The following is a 19372-nucleotide window of genomic DNA, read 5'->3' on the forward strand; positions in this document are numbered from 1 at the left end:
TACCGACATACTCAGAAATCTGTGTGCTTATGGATTTCTATTTTAGATACACTAATTCATCTAATGCAATGATGGAAAAGCAGAAAGACAAGTAAGAAAATGATGCAGGTGAAGTGATTCCCACAGAAATACACCTGGAAAGCAGCTGGCAGCAATCTGCCTCCCAGCCATGGAGGGGCCAAGAGCTGCAGGAGCACTCAGCACCTTAGGTTCCCGTGCCCACAGACAGTGCCGATCGCTTGCTACACACCTGGGTGCCGAGTGCCTGGATATCGTGCTCAAATGTTGTGTGCATTCTCTGTAGTGTTTCCACTGTGTTTTGGTCTCTACCAAGTTCTTCGGGTAGTTTCTTATGTTTGTCTTGAATACGTCCTAAGATCTCCTTGGCATCATGGTAAAATTTGTGCAGTTCATAAGAAGCTGCTAGAATTTGTGTTCTCGTGTCAATGAGCTCCAGGAGATCAGCCCAGGCCTCATTGAGTCCGTCCTTCCACTCTGCAATTGTCGCAGCATCTGAATGTCCAGAGTTGATGAGCTCGTCTGCCATGTGGTTAACGGTATCAACACGCTCCTGTCCAATGTTTCCAGTGTCTCGGGCAAATTCTCGGAATCGCTCCTGTAGCATCTGAAATGCAAAGGAACAGACTCATGCAGCACTGTAATCACCAACCGATCTGCGCAAAACAAGCAAGCCAGCTGCCCATTTATAGTAACCACCTACTGGGCACAGCATCCATGAAAGGAAGGTCAACCCACAGCCACGTCCAAAGAATTTACCGTTACGTGTTCGTAATCCTGTCCCAGCTCGTGGGATCCTGCCACCACCTCCCTTTCAGCAATCCATTGCTCCAGGTCATCCACCTCACGGTTAAGCTGGAATAGCCTGTGCCTCTCATCCAACTTGCCCCGTCTCTCTTCAGCTAGATCCTTCAGGCCTGCATACAGCTTATCCACTTTGGACTGGCGCATGCTGATACGCTCGCTGAAAAAAAAAAAAAAAAACAACAAACAAAAAACAAGAGCATTGAGTCCTCATCGTCCTTTATAAATAAAAGTAAATGGGAAAAAACTACAAGGAATAAAAATCACTCAGAGGATTTAATCCACAGAATGCATGTCTGCTGCATGCACAGATTTGGCTCAGACACACTGGACCAATCCTCAGCTGGCACAGTTGACTGCACTATCTGGAAAATTTCTCTGCCCTGTACACATAACTCCCTGGCTTTAGAGAGTGAAGCTGGGAACCGTTCTCTCCATTTGTCTGACCACAGATCACACCAGTCTTCTCCCAAAATTACAGGCAGGATCTGAGCTGCTGAGGCAAGTAGTATTTAATTTTCATTTAAAATCTGCTTCAAAGTTCGGAAGTACTTATGGGTTTCTTACTTCCTAAAGCTCAGCATTTCCAGAACGAATTAATATTTCTACTTTCTGTATCTTTTGCCTATATTTTGTCTGAGCCATACAGCCCTGTCAAATTGCCTTCCCTCTGCCTTGTCAAGTTATGTTATTCCAGTACTCAGCCAGCTTAGCCAGGAAATCCACTCTCATCAGAAATCATCATGACCACAAGAGAGTGCTTTTGAGTTAAACAACAACCTTCCACCAGAGGCAGAGTGTCTTTCTGAAGACAGTCCTATCTTCCTATCTGCAAAGGCAGAGCAGTTAAACAAATCAGCCCCGTAGTCAAATCAAGCCTTGCAGCCAAAGCCAATGGAGAATTCTGACTGCTTAGCTGCAGCTCTTACAGCAAGATAGTTTTTAAGCTTCCTGAATTCTCCCACAGGGAAAGCCATTTATGAAAGTTGAGATAAATTTACCAAAACCAAGATGTTAATGTGCCCATGTTTAAAGCATTAGATTCCAGTCTCTGATTCTACCAGAACCTCAAAGAGAGGATGCAGATCTTGGGGAGCTCTGCCCTACAGAGAGAAGGACAAATGACTGTGACCCTATGGGCCTGACATAAAAGTTGTTTGAAAGAGTGAGTACGGACTCTTTCTCTCAGGATTGCTGTACCTCCGAGAGGTTTGGCAGTGGTGGCAGATCTGACACTGCTAGCCTGTGTAAAAGCTATAGCAGACATTTGTTGAAGGTGTCTATCCAGAAATCGGCAGCTGCACATACTGACGCTGCTCGGGACCCTGTCTCCAGCCAAATCAGGGTGGTCCAACATGCATCTTGAACTGAGTGAGGCTGAAATACTCTTCCTCTGTACACTCCTCTGAGCCACTTACCCTTTGCTGTAGTTTTTGTACGTTACAACAACCCAATGAAGTGACTGAACTACTAAAAGAACGCATAACCCAATTAAAAATGGCAGTTGATACCTTTCTGGATGATTATCTGCCACCAAAGTTCTGCTGGTCTTTGAAAGCTGGTGCACAGTTTCAGCATAGTCTTCTACAGCTTGTTCTAAAATCTGGTGTTTCTTCAGCATGGACACTGCACTCTGTTCATCCTGTAATGGTGACAGAAAATGGCAGTCAAGTCCCCCATTCCAGAGAAAGACATCACACAGCAAGTTCAACTTCATGTGTGAGCAAACAGTGGTAGCCAGAATGATTTATAAAGAAGTGGTCCCCAGTACAGCTTGAAGACAAGGTGTTCTGAGAATGGTGTACTAACAGTTGAGCTCACAGCAGAAAGCAAAATAACAAGTCAAAGAGTGAATGCAGCAACGCCCCTGGGATTGCAGAACAAAACTACATAGGCTGTGCATCGAGCACGTTGAATTTCCTCTTCTGTGAAGCACTTTTTGTGTTTGCACAACACTGGTGATGGTGCAGGACTCAGAAAAATGGAACAATTTTAGGCACATCACTTGTCAGGCTTTTCAACAACAGCCTGGGTAAAAGAAAAGAAATCCTATGGAGTTCCTGTCAAACGATTCTCCACTGAAGTGCCTGAAAAAATTCCAATCAAAACTTTCTCTGCATTGTTATGATTAAGAAAAATAACCCCCAACTCTCAGTGTTAACTGGTATTGTCAATAAGCATTTTCATTAAAATATTCTTTTTTATTTACATTGCTTTGACAAAAAAACAAAATAAACCCTTTTTAACTGAAGACTGAACACCCATGGAATGTGTTATACTGATACAAAGCTGAGGTTTTTTTTTTATCAGGGCAGTGAACACAGTGCATTTACGCAAATAACTAATATGATACAGCACTCTAACACCTCATTGAAAAACAGGAGTTCACATACTCTTAGGTATGGTCTGGTGCTGTTCTGATTTCACGTCACTGGGAGTAAAAGCTGATGACTAGTGGCATCACTTGAGTGAGCATCAGGCCCTGACTCAGAGACAGGGATATCGTGCTGTTCCCAGTGATCCAAAACTAACAGAAAACTCGACCTAACTGGTCTGTGTTGGTAACTTTGACCTTACAGCAAAGGAAGGCACACAGTTGCCATCCACAGTCTGAGGATGCTTCACTGACTCAGTTCAGTGAGGCCTACCCGCCACACTATCAGAGATGTCTTAACAGATAGAAGAGATGATCACTCAAGGTTTCCCAAGGGAATTAAATTTATGTTACCATTACATTACTGACATACTAAATTATGTCATCTGCCCGCCTCTAGCCAAGCAATTAAAGCCAAACCAGTGTCGCTGTGGAGCTGCTCACCTTGGCTTTCTCTTCTGACATCATGTAGAGCTCCTGTTCACTCATCCAGGCCTCAGCCTCGGCAGCATCAAAATAATACTGCTGTGCTCTGTGAGACTCCTCCAGGCGCTTGTGGCGTTTCTCTGTCTCCTCGATTAGGAGGTTCCACAGCTGCTGCAAGTCTGCAAGTCTCTGCTGAATTGCTTCAGCATTAGGGCTACTCTCTGTGATAATGTTTTGACTCCTCTCAAAAATGTCATCAATACGAGGCTGGTGTCCCTGGATTTCTTTCTGAAGGGTCTACACAGGACAAAAGCAGACTGATGAGACACTGTACCAAACAAAAAAGAAATGCCAGTCACGGGTCTTAACTCTACAGGGGCTGCAAAACACAGGCCATCAGGTCATGGGGACAAACTGCAGCTGTGCCCTCTCTCAACATGCCACCATGCAGTGGTCACACCACCACCCCCTCCCAGCACATCATCACTGAAGCACCCATGATTTTACCCCAAGCCTTTCCTTCCTGAATTAGTCAGCACCAAGGAGAAATCAAGGTGTGGAGCTCTAACAGCACCTACTTACCTGATTTTTCTTTATCAGTAGCTGCACAGTCTGGAGGTTGTGTCCATGATCAGTCGATGTAGCTATAGGCATCCTCTCTCCGACCCACAACTGAAAGCAAGGGAAGAAGAGCACGTATAATTTAAATCAACCCGAGATACAGTTAGGGCAGCAGAGAGAGGTTGGTGCACAGAAGATGCAAAAAGCAGCATTACTCAAACATGATCAAAAGGTTTATTCTGGTGATAGCTCTGCAACAGGTGTGACATTTTCCTGCTGTCTGGGGAACAGTATTTCTTTTATACTCACAATTTCATCTTCCACATCCCGGTTGAACTGGTGGATCTCTTTGGAGGCCAGCAGGTTTGCCTTTCTTTCATTCAAAGGTTCCAACAACTCCAAAAATTTCTTTTCTACAGTAAGGCGTTTGCCATCTACTTCATCTGTACTCTTCCCTTCTTGACTTAAAGCCCGTGCCTGGCTTTGCAGCTCCTCTATCTCCTTCTTACGAACATCCATTTGATTCTCTAGCATCTAAAGGGAAATACGGCAAAGAGCTCCTGAAAACTGGGGTAAAAGCAGTTGATATGACTAGTGTATGTCAACAGCTTCATAAGAAGGAAGAACAGATGCTGGTCAGTAAGGATTTATGCCATTAATAATTACGGTAGCAGTCATATTGCAAGGAACAAGGCTTAAACATAGATTCACAACTGTGGCTGCCTGCCGATATCCCTCTGTTATGCCTGCTTGTGCAAATGGTGAATTTGGCTGACGACATGGCTGAACCTCTTCTATCAGTTGTTCACAAGTTACCCTGAACAAATCTGGAGCACGGATAATTGCACGCAAGAGCTTCATTGCTCCTTGCTACTCCTTGCTGCCTTTACAGCAGGGAATCAGGGACCGACCAGCTTCAGAGCAGTTTGAATCACAGGCAGGCAGCCATGTACAGAGAGGGAAGGACCAGTGACTGAAGTACTACAGCAGGAGACAGAATAGAGATATTAATGTAGAGAAGGAAGGCAGTGTAAGGTAGAGACTGTACCAAGAAATTTATGGCTCATTTGTTTCTGGGTGTATTTCTGATTCTTCTTAAAGATACATGAAACAACAGGAAGAAAGAAAAGCAAATAAATTATTTTCTAAACTGAAAGGAACCCCCGTCTGTTCTTTTGAGTGCAGATACCTGTTGTCTGCCCACACTGCAACCTGCGCTCCATTTACCTGCTGCTTCTTCAACAGGATGTTGACACTGGTGAGATCCTTTCCGTAATCGTCCGACTGAATTTGACTCTCCAAACCATTCAGCCACTTATCCAAATCAGCACAGCTCTGGGTAAAAAGCTCTGCCTTGTTTGCATCAAAGAGACGCTGAGCCTTGGTCTGGGTAGTGGATTCAAGTTCTTCCCACATTTGATGGAGACCTGTCAGCTTTTCTTTCACTACAGCTTCAGTCTCCGGTTTCTCTGCAATGAGCTGCATTCCCTCCTGCAAAGCAAAGAACAACAAAATGGTAGCTCCTCAGGAGCACTCACAGACCGTTAGTTAAATTATTCTGATTAGTAAGCACTCAGGACTCCTCATCTGCTTGCAGCATCAACCACTCATTTTTTATCTCCAATTACACAATGACTCCTTCCAGAACATCAACTCCCAGGTCCATCTGTTGCCAGGAAGAGGGTTTCTTGGCAATGAGAAGGTCAAGCAATGCCTCCTTTCTCTTCCCCACTGCCCATGTTCCTTGGTGGGAGCTCCTGGAGCCACTGCTCAGACGGGAGCAGAGAGGGCTGCTCCATGTGCCCGTGTGGCAGCGGAGGAGGGAGCTGCAGCCGAACAAGCTGTGTGTCCAGCTTCTGCAGGCTGTTTCAGCGGGAGAGTGATGGAGACCCAGCGTAATGCTGGGAGAGGGAGCTTTTGGCACCAAAACAGAGCTGTGCAGCTGCAGAGGGTCATGTCAATGGGTTACAGCAACTACCAGGGGTCTAAGCTAATATCAGAGAGTAACAATCTTCCTGGGAAGCAGGAACCCTGTACCTAGCACCATCAGAGCACCTGGACTTAAGATATCTTTTTGCCTTTACAAAGATCATATTAGTTTTGGAAATATTTCCTTTACTTCTAATTATATTTCTACCTCTGCAGCTGGGTGGTACTGACAAGGGACAAATCCTTTTCAGGTGTGTATGATACTCACAACCCAGCACATTTAATGGCTGTGACCATTGGTAACATAAGTAGAGTGATTGTCAGCTGTGGTTTGATACACAACTTTGGTACTTTGCTGCAATCTGATTTTTTCAGAGGCAGAGGGTGAGGATGTATTAGCATCACTAAAAAAGTACTTCCAGTACTAAGAGCAGCCTTCTAATTACACCATTAAAGGGTATTGCTATTTGCAGATCACAGAAAAGCCTCTAATGGGATACAGAGTGCCAAAGTGGGAGAGGAAATGAGCAATTAAGCTAACTTACACTGAACAGAAACCCACTGTCAGAGCTAAGGACGAGAGACCTCCTTAGTGTTCCAGAGCTGCACATGAGAAATGGGGAGAAAAAAAGTACAGCTCATCACAGCATATTAAAGCCTTCAAAGTAACTCGATACAGAGCTGTGAATCTTAATTAATCACAAAACTGGCTGTACTTTACCTCATGCACTGATTTTGCATGGGGAAAGGCAGCCTGACTATAATTCTGAATGAATGAAAACCAGCATGGGAGTCTAAACTCAGTTATTCACCTACATTCAGTTACTTCCCAGGAAGTACCTCTACTCTACTAGCTCAAATCACAACATTTGCCCCTTTACTCTTTGGGTATGAAAACTAGGTTATGCCTTCCTCCTAACAGATGAGAAAGACTGGACAAAATTAAATTAGCAACTTAGCCAATGACTATTCTGTGAGAGTGTCTCAGGTAAAAAACATATAACATCAGTGAGGAATAAAATGTGTTAGATGGAGACACAACACAATAGATACTTTTCTACAGCAATGAAATCTCCTTTTGCCTTAGCTGGAGAGATGATTCCAGAATCAATTCTGCAGAGGAACAGACCCTATCTCTGTGCATAACCATCTTTGACAAAGATGAGGGCGGTTTTCAGACGTTCTTTAGTTACCTTTTCAATCTTCTCCAGCCATTCTTTATTGGATGCAAGTTCTGCCATAAATGCCTGATGCTTCAGCCATTTGCTATGCAGGTTCCTTGCCTCATCATAGGACATATCCTGGGCTGTAAGCATTTTTTCATTGATCCAGAGTGAGAGCTAAAAAGGAAAATACACAATGTTTTTGAAAACATTTGTAGTGTAAAATAATGCAAAGTATCAAAATGCCTCCAGATCAAGGATAAAGAGATGCCTCTATAGAAGAGCTGTGTCAGATTCGGAGACTGCTTTTACTCAGGGTTCAGTCAAGGATCCACCTCTTTACCAGTTAAATTTAAACATCTATCTCCAATATATAAGCAACCCATGACTGAAGCACAAAGGAATCAACTCCATGATGAGCAAAACCAAACACACAGGTCTCACCCAGTTCAACAGAAAGAGAAACAAAAGAGGGGCATGTGTCCTACTTATTGGTCACTGTGTATTTTTGTATCATTCTTCCCTTGCAACATTATTCAATGTGCTACTCCGGACAGGGACCTGAACATCACCACCACACCCCTGTGGAGCCTGACTGACTTCCTGAGGACAGACAGTGCAGAAATACGCACTAATGAAGTGGCATGCAAAAGGCAGTCTCCAGAATTAAGTAGAGCCCCAAGGTAAATTTTTCAGGGAAACACTGAATGAGAAATCCGGTATTTCTACTGGTCTCAAAAGGTTTAAGAATAGAGACAGTTTTGTACCATTAATTCACACCACCTTTGTACCTTTTCCCTATAGTCTTTTCTCTATATAGGTTTACATAAATAAATTTGTTTATTTGCCCAATCTCCAGTAGGGTTTTGGTACTCAAGACTTTTCTTTTCCTATTATATAAAATCTAAGACTGATTTAATTCTGATTTTCTGCAAGTACAAAGGCACTGAGAACAATTTCCAGATCAACACTAGAGAAAAATCAATAATTTAAAAGATAGCTCATTTGCCAGGGGGAAATAGAATGTGAAAATGATCAGAGCAGACAACATCAAATTTCCTCCCAGGGTGAGTCTGACTGCTTTATTTGTCCCTTAGGTGTGGATAAAAAACACATTCACAGGAATGCTTATAGAATTTGAAAAAGATTAATTTTCTGTATATTTAGAGTCCCCTACCCAAGTGGAAAATGTCAAAACAAGTCTAAGCTTTGTTTCTAGAATGCTACTTCAGTGACGTACACCATCCTGCCAAGGAAGCACCCTGACAAGATGACAAACAGACCATGGGCAAGACTCCTTAGTTCTCCACTAGATACTTGGGATACAGGGCAACAGATTCATTTAGCATTCACAAGCCTTTTTTAAATTGTCCCTTAAAGGCCCTGTTAAGCTCCACAAAAAGGGAAGACTTATCAGAGCAATTAGAGAAACTCATCTGATCTTGCTATCAAGTCTGAAGAGAAAAATACTCATGTTAATGGTGTTGGTAGGCTAACCTTCTGTAGGCAGCAAATTTTACAGTTATAACCAGCTACTGGACTACTTAACAAATGTACAAAGGCTACGTCAAGGATTACTATATAACCCCAAATGAGTGGCTTTACTCATGCTTTTATGGGTAGGACACAGCTGTTGTATTCTGCAAATTGCACTGCTTGTCTTTCCTTGTTTGCTTTTACTCAGCCACAGCATTAAGTCTTCTGAGGATTTAAAAGTGCTTCCCAAGGAAAGGGGCTATCGTTTGTATTAACAGATGGGGTGAGCCTAGCCACAGGATAAAACCCTCATTTATGACTTTCACAATGTTGTTATGTTCCTTCTGATAACAAAGGAGTGCAAATAAAGCATTTAAGGGGTGACTATTAAAATCTGTTGTTTCCAACTGCTACAGTCACTGGAAATCAGTATCTTCAGCGCAAAATGAGACTTAAAACATAAGACAATAATTCTCTAAAACAGGGCCTCAGATGGATGCTTGGAGTATTTATTTCTCCAGAAAACCATGTCAGTTGTTAATGCCAGCAGAGCTAGCTATTAGGCTTCCTCCCATCCTTTGCACCTATACCACAAAATTTTGTTCCTGCTCTCAGCTCCAGGAAGACTTTAACACTGCAGCAAAAACCAGGCATGAGCTAAGAGAAACGCAGACAAACCCCTTGTAAATCTGGCAGAGCAACAAGGGAAGGTGAAAGAGCACCAACTGCAGCTCCACTTCCCAGACACTGCAAACACCCAAGTTGACGCAGCCTATCCTGCAGCACAAGGTTCGCAGACGTCTGTGCTGCATGACAAAACCTGCCAGCACACTCCATGAGCGAGCAGAAAACTTCTGATGTGTGGAGTCTCACCAAATGCTTTCACTCTGGCATCCCTAGAGAAATTAGCCCAGACAGCGCTGGGACTTCTAAGCACTCACAGGGAAGTTCAGCTCTAATCTCTTCAAAGGTGGGCTGTGAAAGAGCAGGAAGTCAAAGAAAACTAAATGGCAAAATTTATCACATCTCCTCTTCTCAGCATTTTCTGTTGTCACTCTTTTTCATTCACTCTGCAAATTTATTTAACACGTTCATATTTATGAATGTGAGAAACAGACAAATAAAAGCAACACCCCAGGATTAACCTGTGGCTACTAACAACAAGAAAATCTGCTCCATTTTCTCTCGTCTGTGACCCAGAGGAGAGGTTTATCATTGCCGAGCTGTCGTTAGGAGCATTACCCTGCCACTTCCTCGAATGGCACGGGCCCTGCTCGCTGCTGTGCTGGGGGGTCAGGGGCAAGAAGGAGCCAGGGGCAGGTGGCCACACGGACAAGAATGCCTCAGCACGGAGTGACCAGCGAGGGAAGCAGCTGCCCTGGGGAAGGAGCACGCTGCAGAGAACACTCTTCCTTTCTTCAAGTTACAGACAGATGGGAAACCGTCCCTAAGGCGGCAGGCAGGAAGGCCGAAGGATCACTGCCAGGTGAAACGGAGACTGGTTCAAATCTGTTTTCTAGCAGTTCCCAGCCTCAGGGTCAGAGCTAATGAAAAAGCAAAGGGCGAGGTATTCCCTTGGCTGCCTTCCACCCGCAGGACAGCGCTGCTCCATCGCACAATCCCGCCAGCCCAACGTAGGTATCAGTAGGCACAGTGTAATCACGCGAATGCAAATTCCAAGCCTCATTATGGCTGTCTTCTCAGAAAACAACCATTCAATTATCGTCAGTGCTAATGTCCTCTCCAAAAGGATTGGAGAAATTGGTAACATTCGGGTATTCTAAGTTCTGTCTTTGAACCGTACAGTCGAGACATCCATGCTTTATTGGCTGGAGAGACAATCAAGAGGAAAGGCATTCAGGCTGCCAGACACTAGAGCTTTTATGTTTCCCTTTTCCTTTCAGTGATATAGGGGAAAAAACAGATCCTAGGGAACACAACCGCATTGACACAGAGGCTAGAACAGCTCCAAGAGCCACAGGGATTTTTGTACCAGAGATGTTACAGAGGAAGGAAGAAGCTGCTGCTAATAACAGAAGAATTTTTGCTAATCTGTCATGTTTTTACTACCAAGGAAGGAGCAATTTAAGCCAAACTCATGGTTAGCTTACGCAATGCAGGAAAATAGACTGCATCTAGGCAACCAAGCAGTAAACATCATTTGCCCAGCTTATGATCGTCAGTTTGTTTGTTTCTTGTAAAAAATCTCAGCTGTGGGCAATTCCATTCAGACACACTGCAGTGACTTCCAGTCTCCTGTAGCTGGATAAGATGTGCAGCTAATGTACTGACTCTTGAATTTAAAAGCACAGCTTTGTCACAGTCAGCTCTCTTTGCAGGCTTCAGATAAGGACAGTTAGTTTTTAACGCATGTCACGGGCCAGGATCTTTAATATCTGTCAGTACTGCGTGAAATAACCTGAAAATCACTTAATTCCTCATGCTAGGAACAAGATTATTCCTAACTTTAAAATGTCGCTTTCAGTGTATATGGTCCATGTAACTCACTAGAAATGCTGAAAAGGATATATTTTTTTAAATGTTACAGTACATAACAATTTTAAACACATGCAAACTATCAGATAAATAACACATTAAAGATGATCCAGTTTAAGCCTGCTACCCTCTAATTCATAACCTCCTATTCTTCTGGCTAATATTTTATAGGAATCACTTGCAATCTCCTGCACCAGGCCACATACATATATACAGCTGTGGACAGAATTCTTAATGAGTTCAGTGCTAAGCCCACCACATTCCACATGATTAATTTATGCCACAGCAGAAAATCTTCACTGCTTCTGGCAATTTTCCCTGTCTTTAGCTTAGATGACAAAAGAAAATTCAGTTCATGAGGGTAAAAACCCAACAGATTAATTATTGCAGGGTTTTGGCCGGGGTTTTTTTTGAATTGTTTACTCCACACTAAATACTACTGGATGACTTGACTGCAAAATACTGAGTATTCCGGTCATAAAATACAGGGTAAGAATGCTCTTCTGCAGGATGCAGCTTTTACTGATAAGTGAAAGGATGTAATTTACCTCTTGACAATCCTGAAGAAACTTCTGAAGATCCCTGTTATCTTTCAGCCTCATCAGAAGTTCACTGGCTGCTTCACGGTTCTTCCTATGTCTAGTCAAAAAAATAACAGCAGAGAAAAAAAAACCTTGAAATAGGCATTTCATGCAAAACTGGCATTTGTTCGTTTCTGTAGCCTCTCTGGGACACAAGTATTGATTAAGTACATGGTGTGTGTCTTCGCCTTTCAGATGAAGGACATTTTTGAAGCTCAGATACGCATGTGTTATTTAATGTGCTTACTTAAGTTCAGCATCTACTTGTTTTTATGTCCAGTTAAATACACTGGGAAAATTTTGAAGTCAGCAGGGTTTCACAAGTGTTATGTACAGATTTTGGCCCACTAATTTGAAGACCACAGGAAAGTTCAGACTGTTTGCCAAAAACCATAAGAGAACAATCTGCAAAATTGCAACAGTAAGATTGCATGTTAAGTGGCTCTTGCGAAGTGTGTACTTGCTGTAATGTTCTTTATGATACACCTTCACTACAGCTCAGCACCTCCCTCTCCTGAGAAAACCTGGTGTGGTTTATATAACCTTCCAACTGCTGTATTTCGCAAACAGTGCATGCAACACACCTGGGTGTTTCTGCAAATAGAAGCTTTATGCGCATTGGAACATATTTTTCAGAGTGTTTAAGAGCAGACAGAAGAAAAGGTTAGTCTAGAAGCCCTATTTTTAATTCATAACTCTTTGCCCCTTGAAGGATGAGTCATGCTGGCAGTCCCAAAGGTCTTGGTGGGTTCTTCAAATGGACATGGTGCCTGAGGAGCTGATTCCCAAGGTATCTCTGAACACGTTTTTAATTAATGCTTAATTTGCAGTGGTTATGACTGTCCTTCAGTACTTACATTATTTGTGAGGCAATTTAGATGGAGGAGGCAGAGTAAAGAAGATAATAATTATTTATTGCTCATTGTGTTAGATTTGTTCATATTTCACTGCACAGGGTCTTAAAGTGAAATATTGGTGCCCTTTGTAATAATCTAAGATAAAATGGGGATAAAGGGTTGGAAATTGTTTTAAAGGGTGGCAGTTTATAATATGATCTCAGCACATACTGGCAATAGCTAAATAAATCCATGGTAGTGGAAATCCCCAGAGACTCGTGATATTCTAGAAGACTATAAATTACAGTTGATGATGACAACAATTGGATTAAGCTACCACTTTTCCTGATCTACAGTAAGTTACCTGAGCAAGATCTCTGGCATGAATTCAGTGACTTCAGAAACACAAGAAATACTTAAGGATACATTTTATATAAAAGCAAAAGGTCTGTCGGCAGAGGAACAGGAGAAAACCCTTTATAGGACAACAAATTGCTTCTCTTTTGTCTCAACAGCTTCCTCTGAATAACCAGGCAAGCAGCATCTACATAACTGTAGGTCAAGAAAACTGATTTACAGATCCGATGGCAAGGAAGAAACAGGTTACCATCAAAGCCAAGAAGCTGGAGTCCAAGCCCAGGTAATCTTTAAGTTTTGACAGGGGTTATCTGAGAGAACACAAAGGAAAGGACACGTAAATTGTGCCTTAGGAAAAACCTCTATAACACAGCTAACGTCACTGGGTTTGATTTCACTCTGTCTTGGCTGTTTTTTATATGCCTGGGCAAATACAGTGCATTACTCAAGTTGCTAAAATGAAGCAAGGAATTGCTTGGGTGATTTTATCATGATGATTTCATAGATTTAAGGCTAGATTAGATTATAGACTAATGTATTGTGAAGAGAAGACAAGTTGTGAAATTAAAAGGAGACTTTTCATGACACTTATTTGAACAGTTAAGAGTAAGCAGAGAAGTTCTTATGTTCAGAAAACTTGAGTTCAAAAAACTAACAAATATCTCCCAGAGAGTGCTGGAAACACTAACTTCAAGAACACTGCAGGGAAACCATGCAGGGCTATCAAACAGATGATGACATAGCTTTTTTTTTTTTATCATTTTTGTCCTCAGCATAACAAATATGATCTTTGGCGCTTAGAGTTATTTAACTGTAAAAGATTGTTTGGTTGTCCAAGATGACCTGGAGTGAGACTGAAAGATGAGCGTTCTCTGAAGAAGAACAGGGCTGAACTGTAACAAGGTTTAAACTGGATATACTTGAAGATGTGGTAGTAGTATTTTGAGGATGGATACAGCTGGGACAGGCAGGAATTCCTATATTTTCATCATAGAACTGACGTTATTTTTAATAGGAATAAAGGGCCTTAAGAAGTCATTTAGTCTGCTCTCCTGACCCAGCCTGGCTATATCTAAACATTATTAATTCCTTGTTCATATTTTCCTAAATTCTTTAAAAGTTCTAATGACAGAGATTTTAGAATGTTCTGGGCTTAGCCAGCCATACCACTAGAGAAAGCTTCTCCCACCCTCAACTACCAGTACACCACAAGGGCTTTAGGTAAACGGGCAGACAGACTGGAGAACAGAACCCTTCATAATACAAGTTTTAATCCAGGTCCTACAAGAGTGTGTTGCTAAGGAGGCTGCCCGGTGTCCCTGCCTCCCTGGCTGTGCGTGCAGAGGCCCCAGCCAGGCATGCTGGGCTGGGGGACAGCCTGGACTGCAGCTCTGCTGAAGGCTACAAGTAACTCGGCCGTCACCGGAGGGTGGAGGAAAGCACAAAGCTTACTGTTCAACTGCTGACTGCAGTCATAACTATTAACATCCTGCTCTTCTGAGATACGCACAGCAGAGAAGGCCAGAAACTCAGACCCTGTCACACTTAAGGTTGTCAATGTCTGCTGCTTACTAATTCACTACAGTAGTTTGTGGAAGAAGATCCTACACTTGCACAGAAGACTTTGTTCTGCAGACTCTAATTACTTATAATGACTTTTCATTCATCTGCCTGTCCACATAAATAATCACATATATGACTTATACCATAGCAGTGTCTAGGGCTGCATTAAAAGGGGCCCTCCCTATGCATATACCGAAGAGGCAACCTCAGATCCAAATATCCAAGCTAAGCCAGACCTCCAGGGTTAAAGGAGGGGTAGGGAATGTACTGTAGTCAGTTAAAACACAGAGGCATCTTCCTTCTATGGCAACATTATGAAGAATCTAACAGGAAAAGGAGATCTGTTCAGCACAAGGAGGTGTCTGAATAACTAACCCAAGAGCAGAGCATCAAAATCTGCCACAATGTTCCCATGCTGTCTCCCCAGAGGCCTCTGCGAAAGCTCACAATGCTGAAAACTGACAACACCCCTTGTGGTTTAACTGTAAGCCTGTGGGTTTCAAAGCCTGTGCAGGAATAAATACATCTTAGAGGTAGTGTGAATGCAACTGCCCACTAAAAACACTGAGATACATTCAGGGCAGTTTTAGCTTCTTCAGGTGTTCCAGCAAACAAGAGTCACTCTCCTTTCTGAATGGGCAAGAACAAAAATTACTTCTGTCCTCTGTTGAGCAGAAAGTTGCACAAATACAAAAAACATGAATAATAAAAAACAAACCCAGATCACAATCTGAGTCAGATCCACCACTGTCTTTAAATTAAATCTCATTTGCAGAATCAGAGAGGCCATGTGTAAGCATGCAAACTAGGGCAGTCTCCTTGGACTCTTACAAGAGAAAACAGAGGAGAAAACACTTCCCCTCAGGCCGGCACAAAGAGCAGCAGAAGTCACAAAAGCAGGAACTGATGCACTGGGGAGACCAGCTTCTTTCCTGGCTGGAAGAGCTAGCTAGTAATAGCTAGTAATAGCTTTATTCAAATCCATCTTCTCCCTCCCTCACCCTTTCCCCAGCTCCACTGTCCTCTCCTTCCTTAGCCTGATGCCTACCATGTCTATTTAGATTTAGGTGGTAACCACTTTTAGGGCCAGGTCTGTCTGCTGTACCAACCAACAGCGGGGTCTCCTCTGGAATAGCTTGAAAGCATGACTGTAAAAAACACTATTAACAATACTAAAAACTACAAAGAGCTCCAAGTGGGAAGTATGGAGCCACTGCACATATTTGTACTTGTTTGTTTTGGTCCTTTGTTATACATCCAGGTGGAGCTTGGTTGGGAGAGCAAATTTTTGTAAAACCAAAGAGGCTTCCTTTACTACCCCTCCCACTACACTCAGCCCTAAGGCTTTGTTCTTGAGGCTTATCAGCCTTACAGACTCAGAGAGCAATCACACGGATTTCCTGAATAGCAGTGCACCGGATGGTTTTTGCAGTGCTCTGCATAAATAGCTTTGGAATTGAGGAAATGTGTTGGGAAAAAGTGGGCTTAAAAACATAGTCTCTAGGACCTGCCTGCCGTCCTGAGTAGGAACTCCAGCACACGTCCCACAGGCAGGACAGCCCAGGCAGCCAGTTAGGATGCCACAGGACAATGGGGACACAGAGGAGTAGCTGCACCAGGGAGAAACAGTCACCAGAGCACCACAGCCAGCGTGGCAGGAACCCTTCTGCAGAGCAGAGGCTGAAGCTGTCTCCTGCTCCAGCCACCTCAGAAAGGGCCGAAAGGAGCAGCTGACCATTTGCTACTAAGTCCTTGGATGCTATCTTTTAATATTCCAAAAGCTGCAGAAAGAAGACACCTGACCAGAAGGCCAGGACCAAGTCCTCCTGCTTTCATAAGTGGATGTGAAAACTTACAGCAGGGGATGTTGAAAGCCAGAGAGGGTAAATAAGAAAAATTAATTCCCCAGCTTTCACTTTGATTACTTTCATATAACCTCCTCTTCCTGGTCTTTGCAGCTTCTCTTTGGGATCTAAAGAGAGTCAAGCTGGTTAGAGAGAGAATGACAATGTGAGGTATCCTTGGGGTTAGGTTGTCAGAGGACTCAGAGTCCCTCAGCCAGCTCTGTGAACAGGAATATCCCCCTTCCTTGAAGCCATAAGCCATAGCTTAAGTAGGTGCATACACAGTGGGACAAGTTTGCCAAAACAGGGAGGGCACAATGTTTTCTGAACTATTTCGCTTCAGTTCCTCCTTGGAGATAAAGACTGCTGGATAACTCTGAGCTTACCGGCTGTGGGAGGATGCAAATATGATAGAAGTGTGGTCAGTAATATTTGACATAAAAGTTCTGTATGCACTTACTGATGCATTCTGATACCCATGATTGAAAAGCGCCTTGAAAGACTTCACTATTATTCAATCCAAACCCAGAAAAAACTATGAAACTTCGCCAGCAAAACTGAACATTTGGCTTTCAAAGAAAAAGAAACTCTTAACGTTTAATAGCGTCCATGCCACAGCTAAAGAGACAAAGCAAAAGACTTGTTCTAGGATGAAAGACACATTTGTACCAGTGCTTCCTAATCTGATTTCAGAAGGGCCAGACAAGTTGGAAAAGGCGATCAAAGCCAAGCGGGAGGGGTAGATACAATGCCAATTACACTCTTGAAGAGCCACATTCCTTCCTCAGAGGAAGGACAGGAATATATTATAATTAGATCAGCTAGGAGGTAGCAGAGGAATCTAAGACTTGTGGAATCAGATATAGCTAACTGCTACAGCTCCCGCCATAATATAAAGTCTGATAATACTCCAAGAATTATACAGCAACACCCATATAAGCCAAATTCTGGGTAGTGAGCTCATTACCTAGTAAGTCTCTTGAAATAGGGAGAGGTAGTATTTAATTAAGATTAGCCTGGCACATTTTTTAAACATTACAGTTCCTATTTTTCCACAGGACAAAGAAAACAGTCTGCACCAGACATCTGATAACATGTTGCTTTGCCTTTGGATTCTGGTAAAAGGTCATCTCTCGGAAAACAGAATTAAGGAATGAACAGCTATATTCTGTGATCATTCTGACCTTACCTGTCATCAATAGAGTCCACTTTCTCCTGTATTTTATCAGAGTTAATGTTCCCATCACTAACTAGCCTCCTGCCAGTCTCTACAACTGCATTGATCTTTTCTTCATTGGCATCCATCGTGGTCATGAAATCCTCCTGTTTTTTAATTGCAGCTTCTGCTCCTTCCAAGGTAGTGGGCATTTCCGTGTGTGCCAAAACATACTCCTGTGATTAAAGCACAAATCAGAGAGAGGAAAGTATTACACTAAGGCTATGAGGTCTGCTCCAACAACAGACTCACCACATATGGAAAGGAACATCTCCCAAGACCAGTTAGAAGTAAAATACAAAAAGCAAAATTATAGTTTAAAAAAGGGCAATTTATCTGTTTGTAGCTCTCCTGACAAATGGTCTCGTTTGTTAATTGCTGAAGAAATGAAGTATGGTATATCTCAACCACTTGCCTGATTATTAAGGAATGCTTCTGCTTGCTTGGTATCTCTGAGAAACAGTTGGTAGGCATGAGACTGGGAAAGGAGATTTTGCCTGTTCTCCCACATTTTGTGAAGCTCATTCCATCCGGTGTCCAAAGCTTGTAGGCGCTGGCGTAAGAACATGTACTGAGCGTCAGTTTGCCCTTGTGTCACCATCTCACCCATGTCCCTCATTTTCTGATAATCTTCCTCATAATTGTTGATTTCATTCTTAATGTTCTCATGTTGAGTGAGCAGCTTCTCAGCCTCTGTCAGTGTGTTTGGCATATCTTCGGATGCAATTGCAGTCTGCGTTCTGGATAGCCAAGACTGGAAGTCATCCAGATCTCTCAGGAACTGCTGCAGTTTGCTTGCCTCTCCAAGGGACTCTTCCCGGTTCTTGAGGGTGGTCTTCATTTCTTCCCATACATCGTTGATTTCTGCAAGCCGTGAAAGGATAGCCTGTGCCTGGTCAGGATGCTCCGATTCCAACTTTTCTGCCTCTTTTTGCAGGTCACTTAGCTTGGCTTCAATGGCTACCAGGTCACGCTCCATGCCCGTCAGCTTCCTCTGCAGGGCCATCACTCCAGCTAAATCATTACCCAGATCTTGTGTGGATTCGATCACTTTGGTCTTTTCCCTGATCCAGGATTTGGTTTCATTACATTCAAGATGGTAGTTCTGGATACTCAGAGCAGAGAGCAGAGCATCCTTCTTCCTATCTACCAGTTCTCTGAACTGGCTCCATCTGAAATTTGTGAGGAGAGAAAAGCAGAGAAATTGAGATTTGTGTGTAAGGGAGAAGGATATGGCAACATTGCTGAGTGAGCAGCTGCTCACATTAGCTTGGTAGGCCATGAAATAACCTAACTATTCATGTTCTTTCCAGTCCTTCTCATACCATCAATAGTTTTAGCAAAACAACCATTAACCAGGCTATGGAGTATATTAGAATAAGACAAGTACCAGCAACACTGAGTCCTCAAAAGTATAATTTTTCCTCAAGTGAAAAATTGCTAGTTACATCTAATTTTCATGCTAAATGTACCCTCTTGGTTTATTTTGAAGCCAAGAAAAATAAGTGAGGTTACATGAAATTATATTGGTTTCTTTTTTATCGTAATAGTCATTACAGTAAATTTCCACCTCTCAAATCAGGGTACAGATACACTCAGGACCTGATTGAAGTCAACAGCAAAATCCCATCTGTTAATCAAATATTTGGAAGGCACAGCTCTTTTTTCCTTCTGAAGCTTTAAAGGCCTACCCTGAAGATATTTCAGGTAACAGTATCGTAGTATCTT

At 42.8% G+C, this 19372-nt stretch overlaps 1 protein-coding gene across 3 annotated transcripts in view; it reads right to left on the minus strand.

Moving 5' to 3' along the window:
• Window positions 1-19372, minus strand: part of SPTBN1 (spectrin beta, non-erythrocytic 1) — a 132609-nt gene that overhangs the window by 17861 nt on the left and 95376 nt on the right. For all 3 annotated transcript variants that reach the window (XM_042789265.1, XM_032989443.2, XM_009972327.3), the window contains 11 exons: window positions 18060-18816; window positions 17618-17820; window positions 11796-11886; window positions 7306-7452; window positions 5411-5674; window positions 4493-4717; window positions 4205-4294; window positions 3641-3919; window positions 2334-2464; window positions 778-982; window positions 251-625 (listed from right to left, as the gene is read on the minus strand). In XM_042789265.1, coding sequence (XP_042645199.1) covers window positions 251-625; window positions 778-982; window positions 2334-2464; window positions 3641-3919; window positions 4205-4294; window positions 4493-4717; window positions 5411-5674; window positions 7306-7452; window positions 11796-11886; window positions 17618-17820; window positions 18060-18816 — 2767 coding nt within the window. The remainder of the gene's footprint in view (window positions 1-250; window positions 626-777; window positions 983-2333; window positions 2465-3640; window positions 3920-4204; window positions 4295-4492; window positions 4718-5410; window positions 5675-7305; window positions 7453-11795; window positions 11887-17617; window positions 17821-18059; window positions 18817-19372) is intronic.

This window comes from Tyto alba, unplaced genomic scaffold (assembly GCF_018691265.1).
Source record: "Tyto alba isolate M040663 unplaced genomic scaffold, T.alba_DEE_v4.0 Super-Scaffold_16, whole genome shotgun sequence".
Classification (NCBI taxonomy): Eukaryota; Metazoa; Chordata; class Aves; order Strigiformes; family Tytonidae; genus Tyto; species Tyto alba.